The 22,571-nt window shown below is 41.8% G+C and overlaps 1 protein-coding gene across 1 annotated transcript; it reads left to right on the top strand.

The window, feature by feature from the left end:
• Window positions 1-717: 717 nt before the first annotated feature.
• TTLL6 (tubulin tyrosine ligase like 6) lies at window positions 718-19,618 on the top strand. The gene is made up of 12 exons (XM_077806259.1): window positions 718-845; window positions 1,608-1,764; window positions 3,135-3,278; window positions 3,918-4,003; window positions 8,501-8,726; window positions 9,702-9,883; window positions 12,109-12,297; window positions 12,708-12,864; window positions 13,641-13,943; window positions 16,846-17,209; window positions 17,522-17,735; window positions 19,355-19,618. Exons 1-12 carry the CDS (start codon window positions 736-738, stop codon window positions 19,359-19,361), a joined length of 2,139 nt encoding a protein of 712 aa, XP_077662385.1. The 5' UTR covers window positions 718-735; the 3' UTR covers window positions 19,362-19,618.
• Window positions 19,619-22,571: the final 2,953 nt, after the last annotated feature.

Raw genomic sequence — 22,571 nt, forward strand, 5'->3', positions numbered from 1 at the left:
TATCCATGAACTTTTGCCAGTGCAAGATTTGAATGCTTGTCATGGATTTGCAACATGGGGAACCAATTCAAATGGCTCCATTCCACATAAAATGAATCATTTAATTTTTTTATTTCAAGAAGTTCTGCTTTTCACCGTTGTTCAGAAAGACCAATGCAACAGCAACGCAAGCTTACTCCATCCTGCAATTTTTGCTAGCTAGTGTGAAGTTTCTAGCAGCATACTGGAGAGGTCAACTTGTTCAGTAGTCACCAGTGACTGTCCAATTTGTCAGACAAAATGGATGGTTTTTGGGCAGCGTATCCATAGAGATTAGAGGACTGGAAGCTGCCACTCAGAGTAGAGCTGAGGTCTATAGATATCTGAGCTGAGTGGTATAACTGAACCATGATTCTATATCTCCTTCTGAGTCCAAACAGAATTTTCTAAAGTCTAAATTTCTAGTATGATTGAAACTGTTTCTTTTCTTATGATGCAGTGCGTCGGGCTGCTAAGCAGTATGGCTTACGGGAAGCAGGTGAGAATGATGAGTGGACCCTCTATTGGACAGACTATTCAGTCTCACTGGATCGGGTAATGGAAATGAAAAGTTATCAGGTACTTATCTCTGTGAGGTGGAGTGGATATTAAATTATTACTTTTTTCCCCAGTGCAAATGACCAAGAGACCAGGAAGATGCTTATTATTATGCCTTTTCTCTGGACTTCTTTCCAGAAAATCAACCACTTCCCTGGGATGAGTGAAATATGTAGGAAGGATCTGCTGGCCAGGAACATGAGCAGGATGCTAAAGCTCTTTCCTAAAGAATTTAACTTCTTTCCCAGGACCTGGTGTCTTCCTGCTGAGTGAGTCTTCCTTACAATGTTTACTGACTGATTTTCCTCTTGTCTTGCTTCTCTTCACCATCACCCTCACTTTTTCCGCTCATCCTTTATGTCAGCCTTCCTTACTTTGGGCCTGAGTCTCCTCTTACATCAGTGTAAATTGAGAGTATCTTCTTAGAGCTCCATGAAGATGCTCCAAAGTAAAACTTGAGCAAGTAAGAAGAGAATCAAACCCATTATCTTTCTGCTCTTTTCTTTACCCAGAGTAATGGAAAAAGACTAGGAACATTTTCATAGTAGAATGATGTTGCTTTGAGCTGAATGCACCATGTATTCACTGGTGATGCAAGCCCCTTGGCAGTGAATGGAATAAAATTCCTTTTATTTTTCTGGATGAAGTCCATTGCTGTATTACTCAATGGGATGAAGTATCTTCCCTCTTTGGAAGAGGAGATGATTTCTATATCATATTAAAAATCTCTTTTCTCTAAAAATCAAAAAAGAGATCATTCCCATAAGACTGTGTGATTCACTCCAAACTTGCTTCTACTGGAAATAAAGGTTTACTGAGAGCTAGAGAACAGGTTGTATTCCTGGCTCTGGAGGGACAGATGTTTTTTTCTTTGTGATCACTGGTTCTGTAGACATTTGCATTTGTCTGCCAAAACGTTTCTAGCATTGGTAGGCTGTGAGACATCAAACCTCAGAATCATGTAATTCTGATTGTCTTGTTTTTCTTTCTTTCTCTCCCCCCCCCCCCCCCCGCATCATCTTTCCCTACAGCTATGGGGATTTGCAGACCTATAGCAGATCAAGGAAACATAAGACATACATCTGTAAGCCCGACTCTGGCTGTCAGGGGAGAGGCATCTTCATCACCAGATCTTTGAAAGACATAAAACCTGGAGAGGATATGATCTGCCAGCTCTACATCTCAAGGGTAATCTCCCTATTCCACATCCCAAGATTACTTTTATGTCATTAAACCAGACTTTAATTCAGCTCAGCCTTGCTTGCCTGTGATCATCCAGTCATAAACAGCACTCATTGCCTTTGAATACATGACCATTGAAATAATTCCTCTTTTGTGTGCCATTGGGTTCCTAAGTAATTTTTGAATAAGCTTTTTATATAAGCTAATTCACCTTTGCTGGATGAACCTAACTAGATGAGGGAAATCTCCTTCCTGCTGTAGAGTGAGTTAGCTCTCAAATATACACAATATTTCCGTAGGCCCAACTGGAGGAGAGAGTGAGGGGATTGTTTGTACCCAGTCCCACAAACCTGTTTATAACCTATTTTACTCAAGAATCTTTTGGCTGACATTTTGGCATTACCCTCTCTTCCTAAGGAAACATCCACATTCAAGCCTCTGGGATCTCCTGTGTCTTTGGGACACCTATAATGTAAATACCAGAACCTAAGTTTTTACTCTGGTTTGTTCTTTCATTTTGAATATGTTTCATTATTATTTATTACTGATTTTTTTTTTAGAGAGATAAAGCATGGTCTGGGGAGCTGGGATTCAGAACTGCTAGAGTTTATATCTTCTCTTGTGCTGACTCACTGTGTGGCTTTCAGCAAACCACTGTTCCATGTCTGTTTCCCCCCACTTTTAAAATGGGGGGGGGAACCTATCCACCTCATAGACTTTATGTGACGATTAATGAGTTTGTTCAATGCTCAGAACATGTAAAGAACTCAATGACGGATTAGTTTAATTACTATTATAGTGTTGCTGCTGTGCTCAGTACGATAGAATACATTACTGTTCTTAAATTCTCCAATTTCCCAATATTTGAATAACTATAAGAAACATCATTTATAAGAGAAAAGTACTCTAGCAAGAATTGCTTATCTACCGGATACTGGGGTACATGTAAATTTTTGTTTGCATATTAAGAACACCTAGATCTATTAAGTGTCCATGACTAGTTCTGATCATGTGATCTTATTAAAATGATCATGCTCTGCATAAAGTTTGCAATTACCCTTACTTGGATGGAATGTCTTAACCCAGACAGTTTCCCAATTTCTAAAATGGAGATAGATAAGGAAGTGTTGTTATCGCCCAAAGAATGTTGTAAGGCTTAATTACTGAATATCTGTCTAGCACTTTGATGAAGGAAGGTGATGTATATGTGCTAAGTATTATTATAAGGATTGCATGTCTTGGTTTTGTTTTTTCAGCTTGTAGGTGGGACTGTACAGCTATTTTCATCACCTCAGTCTCGAGTTAATGAGTTACTAATGTTCCTCTTGTACTTCAAACAAACTATAAGCAACTCAGTTTCATCTTCTCTTTCCCAGCCTTTTATTATTGATCGTTTTAAGTTTGATCTGAGGATTTATGTGCTTGTGACATCATGTGACCCTCTGAGGATATTTGTCTATAATGAGGGCCTTGCACGCTTTGCTACATCAGCCTACTCTGACCCCTCACACAGCAATTTGGTAAGTAAAGAACCCTGTTAACATAAATTAACACCATTCAAATTCATAACAACAGGAACTATCTGTTGAAATGTAGTGGCACAGAGAAACAATAATGCTTTGGACTGCTACGATACCTTTAATCTGAGGATCTGCACGCCCTTTACAAACAATAATAATTAAGCCTCACTTCATCAAAGTGACATGGGTAAGGTTATAGATGAATCATCTCACCCACCACTGAAATGCAGCCACCTCTGTGGTAGAACATAGCTAGAGTTTAACAGCACACAATAACACTACATAATAGTTTCTGGGCAGTTAGGGGCTGATCCTGCAAACACTTACATACCACAAAAAGAAAAGGAGTACTTGTGGCACCTTAGAGACTAACAAATTTATTTGAGCATAAGCTTTCATGAGCTACAGCTCACTTCATTGGATGCATACCACAATGACTTTACTCATGCAAGTGGTCCCATTTAAATGATCTTAAGACTGTGTTGGGTTCATGAGAGTGATGAGATAAGTACTGCTATTAAATGTCTTGTACTTAGATTTTTTTCTGCATTAAGTAGTGTGACCAGGTATCATCATGTACAGGGAGAGTGAAGAAGGCAGATGTCTCTCTCACCTTATAACCCATTCGTTTATTTGTAGGATGACGTCTGCATGCACCTGACTAATTATTCCATTAACAAGCACAGTACTAATTTTGTCCGAGATGAAGATTCTGGAAGTAAGAGGTAAGAGAGAGAGAACATTAATCACAGCCAGGGGATGTTAGTCTGTTCTCATGAATCTTCATATGCATTTTCACACTTTTTTCATATATGTTTAGGAAATATTTCTTTCCATGCAGCCAGTGAAGAGTGTATTTTGTGTCATTGGTTATATAAATAATTTAAAGAAGCTGAGATGAATATTAGTGAGAGGCCAGAAGCAGGAGAAAAAAAAGTGAACTGTCCTTCAAATTGGAAATACCAATGCATTTGTTGCAACTGGTGCTTCTGGATTACATTACTCTGTTTATTGTCCTTGGTGGTTATGTTTGGCTGTCTAATGTAGATAAATCTATATATAATGATCAGTCAGGTTTTTCCTCTTGCCCACATTCTTCTCCCAGTCCTTTTCTTTTCTTTTCACCATGTTTCTAGCTGTTTCTACATAGTACCCTGTCCATTGCCACTAGGACCTCAGTGGTATCCATTTCTTCTTAGCAGTATTGCTCTTTGCCAATAGCAGCAGGAACTCCAGCGGTGCCAATGTTTCTTCTGCAGTGTTCTGTTGGTGCCAGAAAGGCTTCACTAGTATGAATTGTCTTGGAGCAGTGCCTTGGGCCTGGTCTACACTACAGGGTTAGGTTAAATTTAGTCGCATTAGGTCGATTTAAAAATGACTGCGTCCACACAACGAACCCTGTTCCATCGACCTAAAGGGCTCTTAAAATCGACTTCTGTACTCCCCCCCAACTAGGGGAGTAGCGCTAAAATCGACCTTGCTGGGTCGAATTTGGGGTAGTGCTGATGCAAATCAACGGTATTGGCCTCCAGGAGCTATCCCAGAGTGCTCCATTGTGACTGCTCTGGACAGCACTTTGAACTCCAATGCACTAGCCAGATACACAGGAAAAGCCCCAGGAAATTTTGAATTTCATTTCCTGTTTGGTTAGCATGGCGAACTCAGGAGCACTCAGCAGCACAGGTGATCATGCAGTCCCCCCAGAATCGTAGAGCGTAGAATGTTTCTACGCTCCCCCTATCATCTCCATCCCTGAGGTTATCGCAGATTAGAAGGCGAAAAAAACGCACTTGCAATGACATGTTTTCTGAGCTCATGCAGTCCTCCCGCACTGGTAGGGCACAACTTAATGCATGGAGGCATTCAGTGGCAGAGGCCAGGAAAAAATTAAGTGAGCATGAAGAGCAGAGGCAGGACATGATGCTGAGGCTAATGGGAGAGCAAGTGGACATGATGAAGCATCTGTTGGGGGAGCAAACGGACATGATGAAGCATCTGTTGGAGCTGCAGGAAAGTCAACAAGAGCACAGACCCCCGCTGCATCCACTGTATAACTGCCTACCCTCCTCCCCATGTTCCATAGCCTCTTCACCCAGACGCCCAAGAACACGGGGGTGGGGAGGCTCCGGGCTCCCAGCCACTTCACTCCAGAGGATGGCCCAAGCAATAGAAGGCTGTCATTCAAACAGTTTGATTTTTAGTGTAGCTACAATAAGCAATGTGGCCTTGTCCTTCCCTCCTCCCCCACCCCACCCAGGCTACCTTGTCCGTTATCTCATTTTTTTTTAATTAATAAAGAAAGAATGCATGGTTTCAAAACAATAGTTACTTCATTTCGAAGGGGGCAGGGTGGTTGGCTTACAGGGAATTAAAATCAAGAAAGGGGGTGGGTTTGCATCAAGGAGAAACACACACAACTGTCACACGAAGCCTGGCCAGTCATGAAACTGGTTTTCAAAGCCTCTCTGATGCACAGCACGCCTTACTGTGCTCTTCACCCTGGTGTCTGGCTGCTCAAAATTGGACGCCAGGCAATTTGCCTCAACCTCTCACCCCGCCATAAATGTCTCCCCCTTACTCTCACAGATATTATGGAGCACACAGCAAGCAGCAATAACAATGGGAATGTTGGTTGCGCTGAGGTCTGATCTAGTCGGCAGACAGCGCCAGCGAGCTTTTAAATGTCCAAAGGCACATTCTACCACCATTCTTCACTTGCTCAGCGTATAGATTCATAGATACTAAGGTGAGAAAGGACCATTATGATCATCTAGTCCGACCTCCTGCACAACGCAGGCCACAGAATCTCACCCACCCACTCCTGCGAAAAACCTCTCACCTATTTCTGAGCTATTGAAGTCCTCAAATCATGGTTTAAAGACTTCAAGGAGCAGAGAATCCTCCAGCAAATGACCCATGCCCCATGCTACAGAGGAAGGCGAAAAACCTCCAGGGCCTCTTTGAATCTGCCCTGGAGGAAAATTCCTTCCCGACCCCAAATATGGCGATCAGCTAAACCCTGAGCATATGGGCAAGATTCACCAGCCAGATACCCAGGAAAGAATTTTCTGTAGTAACTCAGATCCCACCCCATCTAACATCCCATCACAGGCCATTGGGCCTATTTACCATGAATAGTTCAAGATCAATTAATTATCAGAATCATGTTATCCCATCATACCATCTCCTCCATAAACTTATCGAGTTTAATCTTAAAGTTGAACTGCTCCTTACTACTGTCTAGGCTTCCTGAGCTATGGGAGCAAGGGATAGGCTGGGGTAGGTGTTACTGCACAGTGCTGCTGGCTGGGAGAGCAGCCTGAGGCAGAAGCCTCCAGCTCGCATGATATTCCAGGCAAGACTGAATCTCCATGAGACGAAACTTAAAGAAGAGAATGACCTGGAGTCTCTGGCTCCCATTCAGTGCTCTAAGAGGAAGATAGCCATGTCTGTCCAGGCACCCCTGATTGACCTCACCGAGGTCTGCCAGGAGCACCCAGGAGATGTTCAATGGCTATCAGTCCTACTGCATCATCTGCCGCAAAGGCAAGGAGCTGCTGCTGTGTAGCAATGCAGTACAACACCTGCCAGCAGCACCCAGGAGATGTATGGTGACGGTGAGCTGAGTGGGCTCCATGCTTGCCGTGATGTGGCATCTGCATGGGTAACCCAGGAAAAAAGGCGCAAAACAATTGTCTGACATTGCTTTCATGGAGGGAGGGAGGGTGGGGGGCCTGACGACATGTACCCAAAACCACCCACAACAATGTTTTTGCCCCATCAGGCATTGGGAGCTTAACTCAGAATTCCAATGGGCAGCTCTGTAAGTTGATGCTAACCACGGTAGTGAGGACACATTCCGCCGACTTAATGCACTAGTGTGGACATAGAATCATAGAATATCAGGGTTGGAAGGGACCTCAAGAGGTCATCTAGTCCAACCCCCTGCTCAAAGCAGGACCAATCCCCAACTAAATCATCCCAGCTAGTGCTTTGTCAAGCCTGACCTTAAAAATATCTAAGGAAGGAGATTCCACCACCTCCTTAGGTAACGCATTCCAGTGTTTCACCACCCTCCTAGTAAAAAAGTTTTTCCTAATATCCAACCAAAACCTCCCCCACTGCAACTTGAGACCATTACTCCTTGTTCTGTCATCAGCTACCACTGAGAATAGTCTAGATCCATCCTCTTTAGAACCCCCTTTCAGGTAGTTGAAAGCAGCTATCAAATCCCCCCTCATTCTTCTGTTCTGCAGACTAAAGAATCTCAGTTCCCGCAGCCTCTCCTCATAAGTCATGTGTTCCAGTCCCCTAATCATTTTTATTGCCCTCCGCTGGACTCTTTCCAATTTTTCCACATTCTTCCTGTAGTGTGGGGCCCAAAACTGGACACAGTACTCCAGATGAGGCCTCACCAACGTCGAATAGAGGGGAACGATCAATCGACTGTATAAAATCAGTTTCTAAAAATTGACTTCTATAAAATCGACCTAATTTCGTAGTATAGACAAGGCCTAGGTCACTGTCCAATAATGTGTGGCTTCTCTCCATTTCCTATCCTAAAGCCTGGTCTACACATGAAAGTTGTACTGCTCTAAGTTAAAGCTGTACAGCTCCCCTAGTGTGGACGCAGTTATATTAGTATAAAGGTGCTTTATGCTGGTATAGCCATTCCCATACAGGAACAGGAATAATTATACTAGTATAAGGCACCTTTATACCAGTATAACTGTGTCCATGCTAGGGCTCATGCTAGTATAACTATATCATTAAAAATCACCTTGCCCCCAACTGATGTGGTTATAGTAATACAATTTTCAAGCATAGGATTGTCCTAAGAGCAAGAGGTTAATTAGAACAATGGTTCTTCTTTTTCATACAGGGAATCCCTTCCCATATATCTGGGATCCTCTCCCTATTAGCAACATGGTAAAGGCAGGCAGGACACACTTCACTGACATTCATAGCATATTTGGTTGAGACCCTACGTATTAGTGTGTCTCCCATCCTCAATGTCTGAGAAGCTCTTGCATTGATCTATGCAAGAGTTTGACTAACAACTCGTTCTGTTAATCCTTATTTTGTTTCTGTGGGTATGTGGATCTCCATGAGGCCCAAATTTCTATGCTTAACTTAAGCAGCATGGAAACATACAGAAAAATGCTTACTGTGAACTGATTTGCCATTAATATGGGCTACCAACTTCCTTTTTTTCTTCATAGGAAGCTCTCCACCTTTAATAAGTACATGCAGAAGCATAGCTATGATACCGACCAGATGTGGCGGAATATAGAAGATGTTGTTATTAAAACCCTGATATCAGCACATCCTATTATCAAACATAACTATCACACTTGCTTCCCCAACCACACTGTGGGTAGCGCTTGCTTTGAAATATTAGGATTTGATATTCTGTTGGATCACAAACTCAAACCCTGGTTGCTTGAGGTAAGAACCACAGCAAAAGTCTCTTAGATCTCATAACAAATCCATACATGAACTGGTATCCTTTTTTCACCCTTCCCTGCCTGTGGGGCCAAGTTCAGCCAAATGAGTTGCTATTGCCAACCTCTTCCTTAACACCGATTTTTGCCTTTGTCGTTTCTCTAGATCTCCTAACAAAAGTCCATCCTGTAGCATTTCCTACATTATTCCATCAGCTTGGAAAGCTGATGGATGACCAGCAGAGGGGGTTAGACTGCAGATAAACTAATAATAGTCATTCCCACAGACAGTCACATTGATCTGTAGCCTTGAAATTTAAATCTGTTCCTGTATGTGGGAATCTAGCTCATGGGGACAGCCTTACTCTCCAGTTTGCACAAAGGAATCTTCCAGGGGTATCCATTAACCTCAATGGGAGCTGCATTTGCTAATACCAGAGCCTGAATTTGGTCCTCACAGCATATCAAATTAATATAAAAAGAAAAGGAGTCCTTGTGGCACCTTAGAGACTAACCAATTTATTTGAGCATGAGCTTTCGTGAGCTACAGCTCACTTCATGAAGTGAGCTGTAGCTCACGAAAGCTCATGCTCAAATAAATTGGTTAGTCTCTAAGGTGCCACAAGGACTCCTTTTCTTTTTGCGAATACAGACTAACACGGCTGTTACTCTAAAACCTGTCAAATTAATATGTTATTGATCTTGCACTGAGTACTAAATTGGTTCAAGCTACATCACTCTGCCACTTGCACCTGTTTTCTCCCAAATCTATCCCACCCATTATGTCACTTCTGAATTTGGCCCATGGAATCCTACTATACACCTGTATCATACATTGAAGTCTGGCAAGGATCCTTGTCAACTCTAGATTCTAACTGGAATCCCCAGTAATCTAGATTTCAGACTAATTTAATGTCCCGAGTTGTAATTTCCATCGCATCTCAACTGCAGCAAATAGATTACATTCTTGTTGTTTCAGGTGAATCACTCTCCAAGCTTCACCACTGACTCCTGGTTAGACAAAGAAGTGAAGGACCAGCTGCTATATGACACTTTGGTTCTGATAAATTTAGGGGCCTGTGACAAGAGAAAAATCCTAGAAGAAGAGAAACGGCGAGGAAAGGAGAGACTCCTGAAGCAATGCTCTTCTCAAGAGACCAGGTGTGTTGTCATACAGCTTCAACTAATTTCCTCAGATTATGTGAGCCATAATTTTAAGGTGACCTGCAAACAATGTTTTTTAATTAGTTTATGACCTTTTTTTTTTTTTTTTTGCTTCTTTATGATGTATACAGATGGCCTGCACAGATATTTTTAAAGGTTTTTTTCTTTCTTGTTTTTCTAACCTTCAGAATACCAGGAATGTAAAGTCTGGTCTTTCCTGGTTTGTTGGCACACCACTGGGATGTGTAAGGGCTGTTTACTATAAGCTCTTCACAACTGAATTGAAAAAGTGAGGGTGCTGAATGTTTAACAAAGTATTCCTTTATTCAGAATGTTAATTAACATTTCATTGAACAATTCGTTTAAAGTAACAAAAATAACCTGACCAAAAATTCCTTCCCTTCTTGATAGCTCATCTTTCACTTTGTTGGTTGTTGTGATGGCATCATTTAACTAGTTCTTTAGTCATCATAGAGTCTTCCAGCTTAGACAGTTCCCGAATTTCTAATGTAAAAAACAAGCAAAAAATAAAATAAAATTTCAGGCCCTCGTTAACAACCATAGGGAAACCAGAAAGACAAGCTCATTTTTTTTGCCTTTGCAGATAATCTTTAAATTTATGTTATAGGTTATGTAGGAAGATAAATGAGAACCATTCTACATTTCACCAAAACTAAGAAGACAGGATTAGGGATGCAATTACAGTGTGAAATGAAAATAACTCCTGCTCTGGAGATTTCTCCGAGGGTTTGGCTACACTTCAAATGCTGCAGCTGCGCCGCTGTAGTGCTTCAGTGAAGATGCTACCTATACTGAAGGGAAGGCTTCTCCTGTTGGCGTAGGTACTCCACCTCCTGGAGAGATGGTAGCTATGGGCTTGTCTACATTACCCGCTGGATCAAGGGGCAGTGATCGATCTAGTGGGGGTCTGTCATAAATATAAAGGGAAGGGTAAACACCTTTAAATCCCTCCTGGCCAGAGGAAAAACACTTTCACCTGTAAAGGGTTAAGAAGCTAGGATAACCTCGCTGGCACTGACCAAAATGACCAATGAGGAGACAAGATACTTTCAAACCTGGAGGAGGGGAGAAATAAAGGTTCTCTCCCCCTCCAGCTTTGAAAGTATATTGATCTCAAAATGATTTCAAGTTAATCCCACCGCTCTGCCACCATGTCAAGGTTCCTTCCCCACTCTGAACTCTAGGGTACAGATATGGGGACCTGCATGAAAAACCCCCTAAGCTTATTTTTACCAGCTTAGGTAAAAACTTCCCCAAGGTACAAACTATTTTTCCTTTTGCCCCTGGACTTTATTGCTGCCACCACCAAGCGTCTAACAAATATATAACAGGGAAAGAGCCTGCTTGGAAACGTCTTTCCCCCCAGAATCCTCCCAAACCCTACACCCCCTTTCCTGGTGAAGGCTTGATAAAAATCCTCACCAATTTGCATAGGTGAACACAGACCCAAACCCTTGGATCTTAAGAACAATGAAAAAACAATCAGGTTCTTAAAAGAAGAATTTTAATTGAAGAAAAAGTAAAAGAATCACCTCTGTAAAATCAGGATGGTAAATACCTTACAGGGTAATCAGATTCAAAACATAGAGAATCCCTCTAGGCAAAACCTTAAGTTACAAAAAGACACAAAAACAGGAATATACATTCCATTCAGCACAACTTATTTTATCAGCCATTTAAACAAAACAGAATCTAACGCATATCTAACTAGATTGCTTATTAGCCCTTTACAGGAGTTCTGACCTGCATTCCTGCTCTGGTCCCGGCAAAAGCAACACACAGACAGAGAAAACCTTTGTTTCTCCCCCCTTCCAGCTCCTCATTGGTCATTTTGGTCAGGTGCCAGCGAGGTTATCCTAGCTTCTTAAAGCTTTACAGGTGAAAGGGTTTTTCCTCTGGCCAGGAGGGATTTAAAGGTGTTTACCCTTCCCTTTATATCTATGACCGGGTCGATTTATTGTATCTAGTCTAGACACGAAAAATCGACCGCGGAGCACTCTCCCGTCGACTCCGGGACTCCACCTCCCGGAGAGGTAGTAGCTATGTCAATGACAGAAGCCATCCCAGTGACTGGGAGTCAGGTCGGTATAACTGCTTTGCTCAGGGATGTGAGCAATGTAGTTATAGCAACATAAATTCCTAGTACCAAGCCTGTATCCCACATGATTTGTTAATGGTTATACCTGAATTTTTTTTTTCAGGGCTGAGAAGTATAGAAACTGCCAAGCCACTTGGTTGAAACAAGCTGAGAAATATGAGGAGAAAAACCTAGGTGGCTTTCGCAGAATTTACCCCAAATCTGATTTGGACAAATATGATAAGTTTTTCCAGCACAACAATTCACTCTTTCAGGAGACTGCAGCTTCCAGGGCACGAGAAGAACATGCTAGGTAAGGAGGATTTCCAGCTCAGTTTTCATTAGGTAGGGTGGAGGATGCATTCTGAATTCATGTTAAATAATAATAGCCATCACTTACATAGCACTTTACATTAACTGATGGTTCTTTGAGACGGCCCTGTCAGATAGGTAAATGAGCATTATCAATCCTAATCTGACAGGTGGTGAAATGGACACACAAAGGTTAAGTGACTTGCTCACAAATCCATGTCAAAACCAGGATTAGAATTCCAGAGTTCCTGAGTTCAGCGCAGAGCTCAATACTCTGAATCATGTTGCCTCGAGATCTGGCCAGACTTGTTCCATATAAGGCAGAATTTGTAGCCAAGATCCAGTCCGTGGGACTTGTATCATCAGAACTATTTTAGACCTGTTAGGACGCATTTGTATCTCTATCTACAGGCTGCAGCTACAGGAGCTGCGAATGAAGCGCGAGCAGAAAACAGCCCATTTGCGAGAGAAGAAGATAGAGCTGCTGGGGGAGTCTGGGTCTGAGAAGATAAAGACTTTCAAACAGAAGTTAGTGAGCAGGACAGCTACAGCACAAGGATTAAGACAGGTATAATGCAAGGGGAAGATTCAGTTGATTTTTCACTAATTCTCCTACTTCTTGGGGCATGGGAAATAGAAGTTTGAAGGTCAGAAATAGAACATCCACAAGAAAACTAATGAGATGGGATAATAATGGTGATGGGCATATTATATATAAAAAGACTCCACTGGTGTTCACAAACTTTCAATTTTCTCCACTCATGCAGGTGAGGGACCCTAGGCTAATCATCTACAGACTTTTCATGTAGGCAAATATGTGCATCTTACAAGCAAATATCGTCGCCTAGATCTGGTTGTCACCTTTTGTCAGACATAAGAAGTGTTTTCTAAAAACACTGCTGAAGACAAGATAACTGGTGCTCATTTCTCCCCTATCTGAGGTCAGCCCAACACAGAGGTGGTCCACCAGGGATCCAGTTACAGCATCAATTAGTGTGTTTTTCTAACTTTATTTCTGGCATAAAATCTCTAAGGGACCTTATGCCAGTAGAGGATTGGTGCAGTGGAGCTTTCCTGTGCCACACTACCAAAATGTTTCCTCCTTTCCTCAGCAGTCCCCCTATACCAGATTGGTGAGGGGTCATGTGGCACTGGACATGCCTCCCCTAAGTTTATACAAATGGAGATTTCCCCTCCACAAGGGAAATTCTCCACTGGCCGTTTACAACCAGAATATGGCCCTTTTGTGCTGTTTACACCAGAGAAACTGGCCCCAGCTCTTCTTCTGGCAACAGCATTGCTTTTTATTCATATGAGATTTAATTTATTTTTTTCCATTCTCAGCATTATCTTTGTTCAGAGTCAGGACCTGGCACTCCTCTTCTGCTTCAGAGTTTCTCAGGTGAAAAAGAAACAAAGAAAGAAATAGATAACGGGGAATCAAGCATCCCACAAAAAGAGCACACCAAAACTCACGAGTATTCAGATGCACGTGAAAAACAAGCAGTACAGCACTACAGCTCCATGCCAAACTTGATAGTGCAGAACTCAACTAGTGCCCCGGACCAGTACAACTCCAACCCTGACCTGAGGGACCACACAGTACATGGTCATCACTCTGCAGCAGATATGAACATAAGATTAATAGTAAGTAGCAGAACACTAGTAAGTATATATTTGTAGTAGTTTGCCTATATTTCTATCTCCAGTCCATTCAAACATCCATCTCAGACTGGAAATGACACTTAATGTGGGCCCCAGAGCCAGCCTACAAACTGTCTGTTGCCTACTTTGCTTCAGGCTCACTGAAGAGTTTAATGTGAGCATATGCTCAACACAATTAATATTAACAGGGGAGAAGGACTGCCAAAACAGGGAAAGAACAGATTAAAGAATATTTAGGTAAATTAGATATATTCAAGTCAGCAGATCCTGATGAAAGTCATCATATGGTACTTAATGAACAAGTTTAAGCAATATCAGAACCATTAGCAATTATCTTTGAGAAATCACGGAGGATGGATGAGATCCCGGAGGATTGGAGCAGGGCAAACATAGTACCTACCTTTAAAAAGGGGAATAAAGAGGACCCAGGGAATTATAGACCAGTCAGCCTAACTTTGATACCCGAATGATACCGGAACAAATTATTAAACATTCAATTTGCAAGCACGTAGGGGATAATAGTGGTATAAGGAATAGCGTCAACATGAATTTGTCAAGAACAAATCATTCCAAACCAATCTAATTTGCTTTGACAGAGTTACTGGCATAGTGGATAAGGGAGAAGCAGTAGACATGATATATCTTAATTTTAATAAGGCTTTTGACATGATCATATCCAACGTTCTCATAAGCAAACTAGGGAAATATGGTCCAGATTAAATTACTAAATGGTGGGTGCACAACTTGTTGAAAGACTGTATTCCAAGAGAAGATATCAACGGTTTGCTGTCAAACTGGGAGGTTGTTATCTAGTGGGACCCTGCAGGAGTAGTCCTGGGTCCAGTACTGTTCAGTATTTTCATTAATGGCTTGGATAATGGAGTAAAGAGTATGCCTATAAAATCTGCAGATGATAACAAGATGAGAGGGGTTGCCAGCACTTTAGAGGACAGGATTAGAATTTAAAATGACCTTGATAAATTGGAGAAATGTCTGAAATCAACAAGATGAAATTCAATAAAGTGCAAAGTACTATACTTAGAAATGAAAAATCAAATGCACAGCTACTAAATGGGGAATAACTGGCTAGGTGGTGGTACTGCAGAAAAGGATGTAGGGGTTATAGTGGATCACATGTTGAATACGAACCAACAATATGATGCAGTTGAGAGAGGCTGATATCACTATGGGTGTATTAACTGGAGTATTGTATGTAAGACATGAGAGGTAATTGTTCCACTATAGTTGGCATTGATGAACCTTCAACTGAAGTACTATGTCCAATTCTGGGCACCATACTTTGAGAAAGAGGTACACAAATTGGAGAGAGTCCTGAGGAGAGCAACAAAAATGATAAAAGGTTTAGAAAGCCTGACCTATGAGGAAAAGTTAAAAAACCTGGGCTTGTTTAGCTTTGAGAAAAGAAGATTGAAGAGGGATCTGATAACAGTCTTCAAATATGTTAAGGGCTGTTATAAAGAGGATGGTGATCAACTATTTTCCAAGTCTACTGATGCTAGGACAAGTAGTAATGGACTTAATCTGCAGCAAGGTGGATTTAAATGAAATATTATGAAAAACTTGCTAACTATAAAGAGAGTTAAATTATTTAATAGACTTCCAAGGGAGGTTATGGAATGCCCATCACTGGAGTTTGTAAAGAACTGGTTGGGCAAACGTCTGTCTGAGGAGGTTTAGATTTACTTGGTCTTGCCTAAGTGCAAGGGGCTGGACTTGATGACCTCTTGAGGTCCCTTCCAGCCCTACATTTCTATAATTCTGTTATTCTACAAAGGGTATAATTCTAATGGAAACTACTCTATTATGTTAAACAACAGGATCAATATACCGCCCATTCTGATTACACAGTAGCTACAAAATCAGTCCTTATCAGCAATGATCAGATAAGTCAGATGTCAGAGCAGGACAAAAAATGTGGTGGTAGTGTGCAAGCCAGATCCTCCCACAATCTCAGAATAGCTAGGTGTTGCTCCTAAAATCAGCAGCAGTGAAATGATTAATGTTGACATTTAAATTATCATTAGAGTGCAAAGTCAGCACCCCATTGAGGTTAATGGGATAGTTTTTACAGTTTATTAATTTTTCTTCCAAAAGTATATTCAGCTGTCATTCTGCACCTGCCGACATGGTAGTTGAATCATTCCTTGGTGCTGTCAAGGTGTCCGGCATATAGCTTCATGAGCAAGGGAGCACCGCTGAGGTTAATGGGATAGTTTACAATTTACTAATTTTTCTGAAGACTCATTCAGACAATGCTACATTACATAAGCTGGAAGTTATCTCCTCAGTCATAAGGGCTAAAAATTTAGACCTTGAATCTCTGTTTCTCCAAACCTATGCTTCACAAAGGAATGGAAGTGGGTGCAAACATGACTTTAAGGCAGTACGCTCCCCAGTTGAATCTTGGAGCAGCTGTTGGCCTGCCTAACCTCCCGCATAAATATACCAGCCTCAAGGATTCTCCAACCTATGCTCTGGCTGCAGCAGCCCCAAATGGGCCCTGTGAGAGGTGATAATATCTGGAGAACAGTATGCTAAGACTGTCCCCTCCCTCCTCCAGTGTGCCCACTTCACTGCCTCTCTCCTATAGAGACAGCTCTGCACTGGCCTGGGAACCCCATAAACTGGGGTATTTCTCTGCAGTTGTTTCTGCCCCCTATGTAGCTCCTAAACTCCACTACAGTAATGTAAAGGGGGCATTAGCATAAAAGAGAATCCGGCCTTTAGTTTTTTAAATAATAATCAAATTTCAAATCCAGTAGAAACTGCTGGAGCCACTAGAAAAGTTTTGGTCCTAGGTACCATCGGGCTAAGTCTGACTCTTGCCCCTCATTAACTTGATCTTTCTGATTTTCCCCTCCAGCTCCAAACACCAGTGGATTGTTCCAGGGTATCTGATAATCCAATTCATTCCTCTTCAAAGCCTTTCCCAATATTGGCTCAGCCTCGGGCTGCAATCACAACAGCAACTGGCGTGGTTTACTGTGAAAGCACAGTCACTCAGATTTTGGTGCCATTTGGATGCCAGAGAAAGCAACACCAGCCCCATGTCAGGGAGAACTTGGCCTCATACTCAAAAGTCCATAGATCACACAAAAACTTGTTAGAGCCTGAAATAGACAAGAAACCTATCTTGTCAGAATTCTTCAGCAAACTCAGTTTCGCACCGGGAGAGAAGGCCATAATATTCCCTTTTGGCCACCACCCTCATCTCATCAATAGACCACGTGAGTGTCATCTTCATGGAGTACATTTGTATCATATCATCTAAGTGCCTAGTGCATCTCTGGGGAAACACAGGGTGATAGTCCCAGTGTGCCTCAAACGTACATTATTGCAACACAAGAGGAAATCTTAGCATACCCGCAAGTCGAAGTGTAAGAATACAGCAGATCTGCCCCTACAGTATTCTTACTCTCTGTCCCTCTATCTCTTCTCCCTTTGTATCTCAGATTCAGATACATAGACATGGACTTTAGGAAAAGAGGTCTGGGGTGCAAATTGATTGCAGGATATAAATCTGACTTTTGTTTACACAGAAAGTGCTTTCCACTCCAGGAGAATCCATCTGAGTAGCAGAAACTCCACAGACAAGAGACAAACGAAACTTCAGAGTGCCCAAACAGTATTCCAAAAAACAAATTGTCCCCAGTTCAGCCTTCAAGACCTTTTGGTGATCTCCACCCCAGGTCGAGTGGACCCGCGACCTAGGAAAAGCAATACCCTAACTTCAGGGGATATTCCGACGGGCAGGTAATGGGTAGAATCACTCTGCTATAATATTGTAGAAGCCAGTAGCATTCTGGCCTGCTTCAGGGAATACTTTTCCGTTAATGGACATTGATTAGTGAGGGATAAATTGCAGTGTGAAATTATGCTGTTTAAGTGGACCTGGTCAGTTTTCAGACGTGAGATCAGGTTACTGCAGGAAATCATGTTAGTCACATGACTCGGTCAGTGATATTCTTTCCTCTGAATAATCATTGTATCAGTCTCTCAGCTTGATGCTCAAGTGTTCTGTGCTTAATGGTATTGGGTAAAATTTTCAAAAGTGCCTAAGTGCCATTTTCAAAAGTGACTTAGGTACTCAAGAGCTGCAATTTCATTGAAAGACTAAGGCCCAGGTCCTCGAAGGTATATAGGCACCTAACTCCCACTGAAATCAATCTAAAAATCAGTGGGAGCTAGGTGTTTAAATAGTTGAGGATCTGAATTTTAAGTGCCAAAGTCACTTTTGAAAATAGGAATTAGTCTCCTAACTCACTTAGGGACAGATTTTTAAAGGAATTTAGATGCCTGAATATGCAGGTAGACACCTACTAGGATTTTAAAAAACACCTAGGACCTTTAGGAAAATCCTGCTAGGCACCTATAGGCATCTTTAAGTGACTATATACCTCTAAAAATCTGGCTGTGAGGCGCTCCTGAAAATTTTACCCAGCATCTTTTGATAATATGTAACACCAAAGCCTGGAACACATAGGCTCAATTAAAATCCCATGACACTTTTTGTAACACCAGGGGGTGCTAAATCCAGTCTCCTTTCATGCTGGGTGATTACATTCTGCCTTCCTAGATTCCTGCTGAGTTTATTCCTGGATAAATTCTTCTTCACTTCCCTACCTAAAGATTATTGGATAATGTTGCTACTGTAGAAAGCTTGCTGCCTTTCATTGTTGGGTGACTAATGACTATATGTTTAGCACTTTGTGATCCTTCAGAATGAAATAGGTGTAATCTACTAGTATTGTCAGTTTCTGGCATAAATTTGCATATAGGAATAGCAATGAACTCATGCAGTGATCTGGGACAGGGAGGCACAACAGAGAAGATGCAATCCAGGGAGAGACAGAGGGCAGATTTGAGGTTGCTACCACAGTGAGTACAGCCCACAGCATAATTTACAGTAACCTCCCCAGGGCTGTCTATGGATTACACAACAGAATCCTCCATAGCACTGAGAGCTACACTACTCCACCTTTCTCTGAGGGCTGTGAGAGGGGTATATAAGGCCTCAGATATTAGCCTGATATAGCTCCTGTACCCAAGCAATTCTCCCAACACTTGAGGCTTCTGTCTGGCCCCTATGCACTGCTGGAGAAGTGTATAGGGGCCGGGGGGTGAGGGTGCAGAATCGGTCCCTAACTGGCATTATGCAGTGTGATATCTGACTCGAAGCTGATCTGTTTTCTTGGTCTGAACTGTAGCTAGTCTGAAAGGTGAATGTTGACAATGAGGCTGCTGCCTACTCACGCTGCCTTCTTCACTTCTCCTATCATATGTAATGTTAGAACTTCTATGAAAAGTGCTAGGAAGAATGTATCTTAGTCCACCTATTCAATGTGCGTGGTGTTATATTTCCTTCCTTACAGGGACTGAGCAGAATGACGGCACTGTTTTGCCTCCTGAAGTCTGGGAGATGCTCACTCCTGTAGACAATCTGTTCATCAGGAACTGACAGAAACATTTTGTTGTTTCTTTTCAAATATACTGATTGGTGATTGCCTCCAGTTATACAGCTTCCAGAGCATGAAACAGCAATGTGTGACCAATAACATTTGCCTTAAAAAAAAAAAATGTCAGGAGTTTATGGGTGTCTTGATGTGAAACTGTTGTACCGGAACTCGATGTATATCTACTCCCTTTGGCAGTGTCTGCTTACTGCCAACTCTTGTTTTGTTTAATGAAAAATTCTTTTGTAAGAAGAATTCCTGTGTGAATTCCTGTGTCTTCTCTATTCCATTGAACATCAGCCCTATTAAGGGGAAAATTCCCTGCATTGAATTTCAGCTGCACAACTCCAAATAATATCAGCTGGAACTGCACAGCTGAATCCCTGTAGCATAATTTGAAAACTTACCCTGAAATTTGCATGACAAATTCATTTTGGCTAATGTAGAGTGACGTTACAGTCCTGACTTTTAACAAGAGTTCAAAGGAAATAAAAATGGGCAGTGTAGTGTAGAAGGGGTTTTACTTTTCAGGGCCACAGAAAGCAAAGGCAGAAAGCGGAAACAAAAAGCCCAGTGGGTACATGCTGTGGCAGAGTAGCATAGATGCCTTCTACGTTGACCGAAGGAGTTTTTCCGTCAGTGTAGTTAATCCACCTCTCTGAGGGGTGGTAGCTAGGTCTACAGAAGTATTCTTCCATTGACCTAGCTGAGCCTACATTGGAGGTTTGGTTGACCTCACTACATCGCACAAGGCCCAAAACTTTTCATAACCCTGAGCGACGTAGCTAGGTCAATCTAAATTTTTAAGTGTAGACGTCCCCAAACATGATGCTGAAGGTATTTAGATTCTGCAGTGTTTGTAGTTTAGATTCTTCCATTCAGAGCCAGTATTTTGCACTTAATGCTCTCAGAGAGTACTCAACCTTCATAAAAATGCCCTTTGTTGGCCCAGTCTCCATCTGATTAGTGGGGAGAGGGTCTAAAATCGCTGAGAGAAGTTAATTCATTGAACGGTGCTGTTTCTTTTTCAAGTTGTGTTTCTGAACATGCATGTTTGATTATAAAATTTGTAACAGCAATGGCTACTCAGATCATGCTGAAAGCCACAATACAGAGAGGGTGGATGGCTGACTGGACATATGGATGTGTTATGGGACACAAGGATGGGCAACGTAAGTACTGCTAGTTAGGAAATACATTTGTCGAGATGTGCTAAGATCTATCACCTTGTCATAATGGAAAGTCTTTTAAATATTTTCAGTTGTGAATGAGGAAATCCCCCTAGTTCATTATTAATCATCTTATGTAGTGCCAACAACACTCTGCAGATCTGCAAGAAGGCTCTCGTCCTTCCCAGCAGGCTTACAGTTCAAGCAGTGATTTCTACAAGCAGTGATTTCACTGGGAGTTTTACCCAAGTAAGGAATGCAGGTTTAGGCCCTAAACTCACAGAGCTAAATCCTCTGCTCTAAGCCACCTTAGAGCTTCCAGTGCTCTCCAGTGGGGCCTGCCGTGACCTCCAGCACAAGTTAACAAAACACAAGGGCTGCTCTAAATTGCACTAGTTTGTAATAGCCCCAAAGGGGCCTATACACCTGTAAGATTCATTGGAGCACAGTGCATTTAGGTCTTGCCCCGTACTTGGGGAGGCATGCACACTCCGGCATAGAACCAGCTATTCTAGCTTTAGACCATCTGAGGATTGCTTCACACCAAGGGAATTCCCAGCCCCATCAGCTTTATAGCAGCTGAGGATTCCCACAGGCCAAGGGAATCCCCTAGCTGCACACTTAGTGCAGCTTTAAGATCTCTTTGCACCATGTTCCAGGATTGGTCCCATAGTAACCAGTTCCAAATTATTTCACACATTTTCCTCAATAGGAACAGAAGTGTAAATAAAAGGAACAAGAGAATTTGTCCAGAATAGGCAGGAACCTAGCCTGAGCAAGTGAGATCTAGATGATAATTACTATTCATTATTTTACAGTGCCTAAAGATGTGGTAGATCGGAGTACAAGTAGAAAGAGAGAGGTCCCTGCCCAAAGAATTTACAGTATCATATTAGACGTGGCAGAACAACTGGGTGTATTTAATAGTATGGGAGGGTGGAGGTGAGGAAGATCAAGAGTTCCAGCAACAAGACTTAGTTTCTTGAATTAGGCTCATGTAATGGAATTTCTATTAGCAGGAGGAAGAGGTTATTTTCTTTAGTAGTTAATATTATTAGAGATTATAGGCTCCTTTATAATGAGGTATTACGGAAGGCTATGTTAAGCCTACATAGTCTCTTAATGATCTTTGATCTTTTACAGTATTAAAGGGAATGTTTCAAGGGAGAATATTTAACTATTTGAGAAACAGTGTTTCTGTTCTTACAATTGGGAACGTTCAGAGGTGGTCCAAAGGGGGGGATCAATTTTTTAACTTCTAATTCCCACACTGCCACCCTTCCTTCGCACACATTCATGGTCTGATCCATATTGAGAGAGTTGTAGGAAAAGAGGCTACAAGGAAAGCAAGAAGGGCCTCCTAGGCCATGATCTTTGCAACAAGCAGTGTCTTTGGAATTGGAAACCTGTTTTCTACATTAGGGTTCACTGGGCTGTTGCTCAGAACAGCATCACTTCAAAGCAATCTTTTCCTCAAAGGCATCAATGGTATGTACTGAGGCCCTTTCCTCTGGGAGGGACTTGAATTTGCATGGACTTTCAACATGATTATAACCATCAGGGCAGAGCTGGCTCTAATTAAATGTTAAAGATGAAATTGAATGTTTTGAAAAAAAAAATTAACCATCACATACCATCCAGAGACTATCTGTGGGCTTAAAATGCACAAATTAAATATATTTCAAAACAAGATATTTGGAAATCACATTTCTTTGGCAAGTTATGAGTTTGATTCCAGATTTCCCCTACAAACAGCACTTAGGGTCCCAATCCAGCAATCATGCTGGGCTTAGGTAATAAATGTACCTTTTTAAAAATTGTTGGACATTAAAATACTCTCAAAAACACTTACTGCCATTACCTAACTAAAATGAACCTGGGAAATGACAAAAATACATCAGCCCTTCTGTTAACTAGCCAATGGAGACAGAGAAAGGAATATTTGCAGTTGAAAAATCAAGTTCAGG

Source organism: Eretmochelys imbricata, chromosome 27 (assembly GCF_965152235.1).
Source record: "Eretmochelys imbricata isolate rEreImb1 chromosome 27, rEreImb1.hap1, whole genome shotgun sequence".
NCBI classification, from domain to species: domain Eukaryota; kingdom Metazoa; phylum Chordata; order Testudines; family Cheloniidae; genus Eretmochelys; species Eretmochelys imbricata.

Excerpts from the sequence above, each read along its gene's own strand:
- TTLL6 (XM_077806259.1), top strand. The coding sequence starts at position 736 with ATGAGTGAAATATGTAGGAAGGATCTGCTGGCCAGGAACATGAGCAGG. Across the intron at positions 1,765-3,134 it reads GCCAGCTCTACATCTCAAGG|CCTTTTATTATTGATCGTTT; the intron begins GTAATCTCCCTA and ends TCTCTTTCCCAG. Across the intron at positions 12,865-13,640 it reads CAGCACAAGGATTAAGACAG|CATTATCTTTGTTCAGAGTC; the intron begins GTATAATGCAAG and ends TTCCATTCTCAG.